General features: G+C 43.7%; 1 protein-coding gene across 1 annotated transcript; it reads right to left on the bottom strand.

Annotated features, from left to right (window-relative positions):
- Nucleotides 1–242: 242 nt before the first annotated feature.
- On the bottom strand, nt 243–10,544 carry LOC145414677 (lysocardiolipin acyltransferase 1-like). Its single transcript, XM_080284195.1, has 8 exons — nt 10,363–10,544; nt 9,172–9,298; nt 7,652–7,856; nt 6,013–6,125; nt 4,957–5,107; nt 3,692–3,809; nt 1,937–2,130; nt 243–400 (listed from the first exon to the last, which is right to left on the bottom strand). Exons 1-8 carry the CDS (start codon nt 10,542–10,544, stop codon nt 243–245), a joined length of 1,248 nt encoding a protein of 415 aa, XP_080140321.1.
- Nucleotides 10,545–10,766: the final 222 nt, after the last annotated feature.

Raw genomic sequence — 10,766 nt, 5'->3', positions numbered from 1 at the left:
GAGCTACGAGTACTGTGTCGCTCATGCAGCCACATCTCGAAGTGCAGAGAGAGAGGCAAGACAGAGATAGATAGACAGACAGAGGCAGATAGAGAGAACCACAGTCTTCCTTTCACTGCCCCTTCTTTATCGCGGCTCTGTGTCTCTTATGCAGCCACACCTTGAAGTGCAGAGAGACAGAAATAGAGTGAGAGACAGAGAGACAAATAGACAGACAGAGACAGAGAACCACAGTCTTCCTTTTACTGCCCCTTCTTTATCGCGGCTTTGTGTCTCTTATGCAGCCACACCTCGAAGTGTTGGATCCCGTCTGTGGTGAAGGAGATTATCGTGAAGAAGATGGTATGCAGCAGACACCACCACCGCACCACCCACCAGCTCCACACTAGGTATGCCACACCTGTTGATTAGAGGGCACAGGTGAGGGGAGCGGAATGGAATTGAGGTGAGGGGAGGGGAAGTGAGAGAAGGGGAAAGGAGGTGAGGGTGGGTTGGTGTGGGTTAGGGTAGGTGAGGGTTGAGTTGGGTAGGGTTCACCAGGGTTGGGTAGGTTAGGCTATGTTAAGTTAGTTCAGGCTAGGTTAGATTAGGGGGGGGAGGGGAGGTATGGTTAGTTAAAGTAGGATAGGGTAGGGTAGGATAGGTTAGGTTAGGTTGGGGTAGGGAGGTTAGTTTAGGTTGTTAGGTAAAGTTATAATAGGTCAAGATTGGTTATAGATATGTGAATTTCGATTATATGAATCCCTTAGCACTAAGTATACGCGATTTATTCACCTGATGGTATATTTCCAGACAGACAGGGTTACGTATATACCCTTTATTAACCCCTTCACTACAAGATGTCTCCCTTAAGTGAAATAAAATAAAATCGTCTGGTAGGTGCAAGAACAGAATTAATATCGAAGGCATCACAAAATAAATAAATAAATAAACTCCAGAAACCCTTATTTATTATTATTATTATATTTTTAAGGAGTTACGACCACGAGGCGAGAAAGTTATGGTGGGAAGTTGAGAAAATAATATCCAGGTTTGAAAAGTTATGATTATTGGATGAGGAGTTATAATCACTGGCCAAAAAGTTATGATAATTGACTGAGACGTTTTTATCCTATCTATCAATCGATCTATCAATAGCCGGACGCCATAATCCCTTAAGGGGGTGGGTGTTTATTTCTGAGTTAGCTGTTTTACGGGGAGGGGCACAAACCCTTCGCTGACCCACTTGTTTATATTCCTGAGCACAACGCGTCACGAGAGCTGGTTTGTGTTTACCCGACGGAACTGAACCAATCCCACATCGTTAACAGAACACTAGGTCATCGCTGCGTGAAATTTGATGACCTTTCGTTACTAAGTTGGAATGAGTCTCCTTGGTTACTATTATTCTTTCGTCCTTTTGCAGCTTATTTCCCGTACCTCCTTGGCAGAATTCGACCATACTACTGTTCAGCATCCTTCCTATAGCACTTCTTCGTGACTATCACCATATTGTACTGTAATCTTGTGTTACAGCTCAGAATTCAAGAGAGAGAGAGAGAGAGAGAGAGAGAGAGAGAGAGTTACAACAGGAGAATCGGTAGTAATTTTGTTCCTAAGTTCGTTCGTAAATCCACGGCCGGATCACCAGCGTATAGTTAAGATGGGTGAGAGAGAGTTACGACCACGGAAGTTACGATTACGAGAAGAGTCTGATACCTGGGGGAGTTACGTTCACCGGAAGACTTGCGATTGCCAGAGAAGTTACGATGGAGTTGAGGGAAGAGTTACGATCACTAAAGTTACAATTACGGGAGGTTAGGATCATCAGAGGTTACGATCTCCGGAAGTTACGGTAGGAGTTACGATTACTGAAGTTACGATTATGGGAAGTTACGGTAGGATTTACGATCACTAAACTTACGATCACCTTAAGTTACGACCTCCAGCGACCTACCTATCGTGAGGGGCGTCCAAAAAAGCACTGCCAGGTAGGAGGCAGTGACGGGGGGCTGGGGTGCCGCTGCCCCCGCCCCCGGAAAGTGCCCCTGTTGGAGTGTCGTCCGAAGCAGCTGGTCCTTCTCACCCCACACCCCGTTCAGCCACCCCCGCAGGCCCTCAGCTGTGCCGGGCAGGGTGTTGGCGGGGTGTCTGGCAGGGGGAAGAGGAAGGGTGAGCTTGGGAGAGGGTAAGGGTAGATTAGGTGTATAAGAGGAAGGGTTACATTGCGTTTTTCATTAGTGTCTGTGAGGAAGAAGAGGAGAGGGAAAAGGATGATGATGATGATGAGGAGGAGGAGGAAGAACAAGAAGAAGAAGAGGAGGAGGAAGAGTTAGTTTAAGTATCTGTGAGGAAGTAGAAGAGGAGTTAGATTGGGTACTTGTGAGGGAGAAGAATTGATTGTGTTAAAAGAAAAGTAGAAGGAGTTAAATTGTCTGAAATAAACTAGGAAGACTTAGATTAATTAAAGGCGAAGCCGAGTGGCCAGAATCCAACATCCAGAAAATAAAAACAGGTCAGTACAAAGAGGAGGAATCAGGAGAATATTGAATGAACTGACCACACCTCCAAGCCTCCCCAATCAGCCCCTCCAAATTCCTGGCTCCGGTCCACAGGGAAGAACTGACTAGGGGTGGAGGTGGGGGAGGTCAGGGGGTAAGAGAGGGGGGTTAGACGGTGGGGTGGGGTGAGGAGAGGAAGAGACGGATGGGGGAGTCAAAAACGAGGAGCAGGAGTGCAAGAGAGAAGGAGAGCTAGGGGAGGAGGAAAGTAGAGGGAGAAGGACGGAAAGAGAAGAGAGGAGGAAAGTAGAGGAAGAAGAGAGGAAAGGGAAGAGAGGAGGAAAGTAGAGGAAGAAGAGAGGAAAGGGAAGAGAGGGGGAAAGTAGAGGGAGAAGAGAGAAGAAAAAGCGAGTAGACCAGTGAATGGGAAGTGTTAGAAGATAAGTATTTCCTCGTGAAAGTATATTATTTTTAAAACTTTCTTCTATTCAGTAAAAAAGTTATATAAAGTTTAGAGTCAAAACACTTTCTTTTTTATATTTCCCAGGAGTACGGCCTTAGAATATTTATAAAGCATTAAAGGTGGAAAATTACAATGATAATTATAATGATGATGATGATGACAATGATGATGCTGATTTTTAGACAATATAATAAAAATGAATATTGTCGATGAAGGTGATGATAATAATGACGATAATTATGACGATGATGATGATAATGTACGTGTAATAGAATGAGTAAATTACCCAACTAATTAAAACTCTGAAGCTAAGTAATTAAGTTTAGGGATGAGGGAAATCTCGTTCAACTTTTGCCCAGTGAAGTAGCCTGATATATTTGACTCTCTCTCTCTCTCTCTCTCTCTCTGATCATGATGAGGAAGGGGAGGATTGTGATGATGTTGACGATGTAAAAAGTAGTAGTAATAAATAATGGTAATAATCATCATCATTATCATTATAAGAATAACAGTAACAGTAATCATCATCATCATCATCATCACTATAAAAAAATAAGGTCATTACGGAAACACATTAACATCATCATCATCATTTTTTTCTCTCCAACTTTCACCCCGACCATTCAAAACTTCCGGCAAGAAAATGAAAAACTAAGAAAGAAAAAAGAAAAGGAAAAGAAAATTCAATATGAGAGTTGCAGAGAGAGAGAGAGAGAGAGAGAATGTGTGTGTGTGTGTGTCAGCTTACCTCTTGATGTGGAAGTGTACCTCCTCAGGAACAACCCCCCTCAGCACATCTAGCTCAGTCACTGGCAGGGTGCGGGGGTAGGCAACACTCACGTCATATACCGCGTCCAGCTGACCGCCTGGGGGTATTATTATTATTATTATTATTATTGCTGTTGTTATTGTCAGCATTAGTAGTTGTATGATTATTTTTTATTGTATAACATTATTATTATTATTATTATTATTATTATTATTATTATTGGTGTTGTAGTTATTATTATTAGTAGTAGTTGTGTGATTATTTTATTATTATTATTGTTATTATTATTATTATTACTATTATTATTATTATTAGTAGTAGTATAGTAGCAGAAGTAGCATCATCATCATCATCACTTAACCAAATAACCCAGTCCTAACTCATTAAGGTAACCCTGATTAAATTACAAGCTACCTGACCAATTAAATACCTGTCCGAATCATTAGCATGTCATTAGTAAGTATAATCACGTATCATTAGTGTGCTTCAAGTGGAGTGAGTGAAATTAAGCCTTACTGCTCACCTGGCGGCCTGAGTGAGTCACCTGGGACACCTGTTCAATTAACACCACTCACACCTGGTCCCCTCCCCCTTCTCCCCCCGCGCTTCGCTGTGTCTGCCTCGCGGATGCCTATTTTCGGACTGTTTATCATTTCAGCATCGCACACTCCGTTTTCTATTCCCAGGATGGTCTCTCTTATTTTTACCGAATTTATCAGGCCCTAATTAACCAAACTTTACATAACAATCCTGACAAACTAACTTAATCTAACGTAACTAACAGACCAGCTTTTGCCTAACCTGACCTAGTATAAGATCACATCCCGTAACATAACTTTGACCTTTTTGTGTAAGAAAATGTGTTTAAATCGACAAGTGTGGATATTTGCTTTTCTGATCCCTGCATTGTGGGAGGATTCAACGCTGAAAAATATATGTGGATGTGGGGGAATTGTGTGGGGGTGATGTTGGTGTGGGGGATGTATATGGGGAGTGGATGTGGCGTATTTCGTAGGTATTTAAGAGGTGGATGTAAGGTGTGATGTGGGTCAATAGTAGTATCCATATAATTACTTGTATTACCTCAGTACCACCTAATACTGAACCCTAAAAAACTCGACATCGCTTAAAACTCGACATCCCTAAAACTCGACACATCTAAAACTCGACACCCCTAAAACTCGACACCCCTAAAACTCGACATCCCCCAATCTCGACACCCCTAAAACTCGACCTTCCCTTACCGCTGCGCAGTTTCTCGACGAGGTACACGAAGCCGGTGGTGCGGGGGTGGAGGAGGTGGGTGAGGGGGGGCAGGCCGACCTTCCTGGCGAACTCTTCACTCTTCTTCTGTGTCTCCGGCGTGAGGTTCGTGCCCTCGGGAAAGAGTAACACCTGGGGAGGGAGAAGACACTATAAGACGTTTACTTTAACTTGGCGAGGAGAGAGAGAGAGAGAAGCCCCCAACCCCTTTCAGTGCACTAGATGGGAAACGGTAGTCACCCCAGTTTTTAGGTGGGATGATGATGATGATGATGATGATGAGGAGGAGGAGGAGGAGGAGAAGGAGAAAGAGGGTGATAAAGACAATGACGATGATGAAAATGATGTTAATAATGATAACGATGATAATGATGATGATGACGATGATGGTAATAATAATGATGTTGATGATGATAATAATAATAATAATAACTAGAACCCCGTAAAACTGTCAGGAGAAACTTGCCACAGTCATTGGTTACTACAAGCCAAGCTTTATTATAAAGGACCTTGAGGTCAAGGTCACTGATCTTGTGCATGTCACCTTAGGTCATTACAGTCTGTCAGTCCACCAAGTTTGGTGGCACTAGCTTTAATCCTTCACAGGGAAAAAAGCGACATCCGGTTTATCCAGAAAAGTCTCGATTTTTTACCCCAGGTGATCTCAGAGAATAATCAACCGATTGGAACCACATATACCCCTTTCCGCTCGGCTTCCGCCTCAAGGCTGTATTGTGGTAGAATTTCAGCTTCCTAACTTAATCGGTTCTTGAGATGGCGTGGCTGACTTTTTTGTATTCCGGTTAATATTCGGAGATCCGGTTGACGGATTGCCATCTTATTTGGCCAAAAGAAGCGGACAGCTGTCCGACTAAGTTGACCAATTGAAGGCTGTAGGCCAAACAGCATTTAAAATATTGCAGTTTTAAAATAAGTAAGAATAATAATATTGACAAAAACAAGATAACTTCCTACTGGGATGTGGGAATTTTTAATGTTAATAATAATGGCGATAGTCAGTAATGACACCTGCCTACCTGAAAAGTGTGGTCAATGTCCCTGAAATAGTCAAGCACGTTGTTCATGAGGCGCTGATCCTCCTCCCAGCGCCGATGTATGTACAGGTAACACGCCATCTGCATAATCCACCCTGGGGAAGACGTGCGGGGGGTTAGTGGGGTGTGTGTGGTGGGGGTTAGTGCTGGAGAGGGGCGCCTTCACGTGGTGGCACCGATATGACTGGGTGGTGGAGGGGCCCGGATGTACAGACCTCCCTCAGTCCCCTCCCTATCCCGCAAAAAGGAAGATGGTGGACTGAGGAAGAGGGGCAAATTTCTTTTCTCGCTGTCTGTCTGTCATTTTGTTCATCCCTCTGTCTTTGTTCATGTGGCTCTTTGATATATCTCGTGTACGTTATTGTATCCTTTCTCTGTATTAACGCCAGAACTCTCTCTCTCTCTCTCTCTCTCTCTCTCTCTCTCTCTCTCTCTCTCTCTCTCTCTCTCTTTCGAGGAAAACATGATCAACACTTAATTAGTCTTTCCCTTTGATGTCTGCACAGGTGAGGTTGTGTGTGTGTGTGTGTGTGTGTGTGTGTGTGTGTGAGAGAGAGAGAGAGAGAGAGAGAGAGAGAGAGAGAGAGAGAGTGTGTGTGTGTTTGTGTGTGTGTCCATCTTCAGTCTGAATAGGTTAAGCTCTCACTCTCATGCATAATCTGTCCTCATGAATAATCCTCCATCCCGCCATCTTGAAAGCGGTGAAAAAAAAAAAACTAAAAAATTCACACTTACGACGAAACCAAGAATTTTGTGCTTAGCTGCGAAGATTGTTACGTTTTTTTTTTCTCTCTTTTTTTCTCTCTTTCTTTCTTCTCTTTTCTTCTTTTTTTCTTTCTTTTCTCACTTTCTTTTTCCTTTCTTCTTTTTTTCTCGTTTTCTTTCTCTTTTCTCACTTCATTTCTTCTTCCGTTTTTCTTTATCCTCCTTTTCTCACTCATCTTCCTTTTTTATTTTTTTTCCTCCCCTCGTCTTCTCTTCTCTCTCTCTCTCTCTCTCTCTCTCTCTCTCTCTCTCTCTCTCTCTCTCTCTTTCTTTCTTTTCTTTTATCAGGCTGCATACAGAGGGGGTTATTAATTTGAGGGCGAGTTTGTGATTACGTCGCTCACGCATGGTCGTTAAGTGCCCTTTGGTGCCGCTTGGGAAAAGGCGTTGGGTTGATTTGTATGTCTTCATTTATTTTCTCAGCCTTGCCCAGGGCCCCTACGATCCTGATTTTAAAGCAAGAAGAGATAAATAAAACTCTACGGCCATTGCTACCCAACTTACTAAGCAGTTCCTCTCTCTCTCTCTCTCTCTCTCTCTCTCTCTCTCTCTCTCTCTCTCTCTCTCTCTCTCTCTCTCTCACACACACACACACACACACACACACACACACACACACACACACACACACACACACATATATACACACACACACACACATATACACACACACACACACACACACACACACACACACACACACACACACACACACACACACACACACACACACACCAAGATCCGGGAACTTTCATATCCCCGACTTGAGCACCATCATGATGTGGGAGGAGGGTACACACACACACACACACACACACACACACACACACACACACACACACACACACACACTCACCAAGGCCCGGGAACTTCCTTATGCCCGACTTCAGCACTATCTTGAGGTTGTGGGCGGGGGGGGACGTGCCGTGAGCCAGGGCACCCCAGAAGTAGTTCCAGTCGAGCCTGTTGCGGTGGTTCAGGAGCAGGATGGAGCGCTCCCCTGGCCGGATCACGTCGCCGGAGAGAAAAAACTTAACCCCGAAGACCACCTCCATCAGCGCCTGCGGGAGGAGGGTGGATATTTTAGGGCTAGGGAGGAGGAGGAGAAGGAGGGTGAGGAGCTAGGAGGAAGAAAAAGAAGAAGAGGATTAGGAGGAGGAGAAGTTTAGGTATATTAAGGCATGTTTTGGTAGGAGAAGGAGGAGGGGAAAAAGGATAGAGAGAGAGAGAGCACAGTAAACACATCAACACATAACCCTCACACCCTTCCCACACCCACGTTTCAATCACACATTATTTACACAGAAACAAATTACATATCGACCCAGATGGTACAAATTCACTCATACCGGTACAAGTCCACTCATACCGGTACAAATCCACTCATACCGGTACAAATCCATTCTTACCTTCGTCTTTGCCTAAACATTTCATTACACTTTCTCCCCAACACTTCATCACCTTCACACAACCCTCATCAGCATTTCCTGTCATTTCCCTAAGTCATTACCACTACCTTGTTCACTAAATTTAATGCTACACAGATATGCCTTGGCAGTTCATTTCTCTTTCGTTTCTCACTGTTAAACTGAGTGGTATTCTGCATTTCCCTGATCCTACTATTTCTTTTCACCATTATATATATTTGTGTGTGTGTGTGTGTGTGTGTGTGTGTGTGTGTGTGTGTGTGTGTGTGTGTGTCTCCATTATTGTAAGTATTTCTACATTTTTTTCCCCTCTTCCACGCGCTCATTTCATCGGTTTCGTCGTTCTTTTAAAAACCTCATCTCGTTTTCAGAAATAGGGTAAAAATAAAAGTTTCCATACTGTATTCCTCCCACGCCATCATTGTCCCATTTTCTTCCTCTTTTTTCTTGTCATCATTTTTCATTTTTCCTCCTTCCTCTTTACGTTTCTTTTGGTTTCAACATTCTCTCTCTCTCTCTCTCTCTCTCTCTCTCTCTCTCTTTACACCCTGCTCGACGGTTCCACATCACACTATCACAACAGACTGTCATACTTACATCTCATACTCCAACATCACACACTGCCACACCTCAGTCACACTACCACAGCACACAGCACAACAGAGCCACACCTCAACACACTTCACACCACATCACTCAGACACACACACACTACCTCATTACCCATATACCACAATTATCATCATCATCATTATACCCACCACAGCATAACTCTCCCACACATCATCATCATACCCACCACAGCATAACTCACCCAGACATCATCATCATCATCATACCCACCACATCATAACTCTCCCAAATATCATCATCGTCATCATTATCATCACCATCATCATCATCATACCCACCACATCATAACGCTCTCACATATCATCACCATACCCACCACAGCGTAACTCTCCCACATGGTAAACACAACTTCGGTGGCGCGGCGGTAGAGGGGCCTTGACACCAGCAGGAGGGGCAGGAAGGGGCAGTAGAGGGAGAAGAAGCCCATCATGATTGACCCGTACCTGAAGGAGGGGGTGAAGGGGTTAGCATGGGGCGTGTGTGAGATGGGGTTGAAGGAGTGTAATAATAATAATATCTATAATAATAATAATAATAATAATAATAATAATAATGGTAATAATAATAATAATAATAATAATAGGATGATCATCTATAACCAGACGCTATAAGGAGTGGCCGTTTGTCTTTGAGTTGGTTGTTTTACGGGGAGGGACATTAACCCTCCACCAACCCACTTATTGACATATAGGTAACGCGTGTGTTGGTTATATGGTTACCACCCAACGTTGTAAATGGTTTTCTGGCTTACAGGAAACCATTTGGCTTGTCACTCAACGTAAAGCCACCCGAAAAGGGAAGAAGAGTAATAAAAAGTGTCGGGAAGATGATAGTAGTAGTAAGTAATAATAATAATAATAATAATAGTAGTAGTAGTAGTGGTAGTAATAATAATAATAGTAGTAGTAGTAGTAGTAAAGATAACAAAAATAATAGTAGTAGCAGTAGTGGTAGTAGTAATAATAAGAAACTCCGCCATTTATATTGCGAAGCTTAATAAAAATAATAATAATAATAATAATAATAATAAAGGATGATGATGAAGAGCAAAGTGTGAAAGAGAGAGAGAGAAAGAAAGAGAGAGAGAGAGAGAGAGAGAGAGAGAGAGAATGTGTGCTAATGAGTTTGCGTAAAAGATCATTTGAGTCAGAGAGAAGGGGAGGAAAGAGAGAGAGAAAAAAAGGGAGAGAGATATTAAAACAATGTGCACTAATGAGTGTTTGTGTACGAGAGAGAGAGAGAGAGAGAGAGAGTAAAACAGTGAATGTGTACTGATGAGTGTTTGTGTGAGATAATACAATTTTGTGTGTGTGTGTGTGTGTGTGTGTGTGAGAGAGAGAGAGAGAGAGTAAAACAGTAAATGTGTACTGATGAGTGTTTGAGTGATAATACGATTGTGTGTGTGTGTGTGTGTGTGAGAGAGAGAGAGAGAGAGAGAGAGAGAGAGAGAGAGAGAGAGAGAGAGAGAGAGAGAGAGAATATTTAACAACTCTCCAAATCAACTCACCACAGGAGGACATAGGTGCCCCCCCTGAGCCAGCCCCTCCAGCCCCCCTTCTGCCGCGCCCCCGTCAGTCCGGCAGGGGACACATCCAGGAACTTGGGTCGCTGGGGGGGTCTGCCGGCGTCCCCCTCCCCCCCTGCCGCCGCCACTGTGCCATCGCCGCCGTCCCTGCCATCCGCTGCCATCACCACCGCCGCCACGCACCCTGTAGGGGAAGGGGGGGAGGGGTCAGAGAAAGGTAGGTCAGAGTAGGTTAATTACTGATGATGATGATAGTTTGGGCTCGATTAGGCTTGGTTAGGGAAAGGTAAGGTTAGATTAGGTGATGATGATGGTGATGATGGTGATGATGATGATGGGTTGGGCAGGATTAGGCATGGCTAGGGAAAGGTAGGTTAGGTTAGGTG

The sequence above is a fragment of the Coenobita brevimanus genome, chromosome 100, assembly GCF_032717465.1.
Source record: "Coenobita brevimanus isolate Jiangsu-jjx chromosome 100, ASM3271746v2, whole genome shotgun sequence".
NCBI lineage: Eukaryota > Metazoa > Arthropoda > Malacostraca > Decapoda > Coenobitidae > Coenobita > Coenobita brevimanus.
The sequence above is the reverse complement of the archived record's forward strand: the minus strand, read 5'-3'. Positions and strand labels throughout refer to the sequence as shown.

Bases quoted from the DNA above. Each gene is read 5' to 3' on its own strand.
- LOC145414677 (XM_080284195.1), bottom strand. From the start codon at position 10,544: ATGGCAGCGGATGGCAGGGACGGCGGCGATGGCACAGTGGCGGCGGCA. The intron at 2,131-3,691 runs GTAAGCTGACAC...TCCCCCTGCCAG, and splicing joins GTACACTTCCACATCAAGAG to ACACCCCGCCAACACCCTGC. The intron at 401-1,936 runs GTAGGTCGCTGG...TCTAATCAACAG, and splicing joins TTGGACGCCCCTCACGATAG to GTGTGGCATACCTAGTGTGG.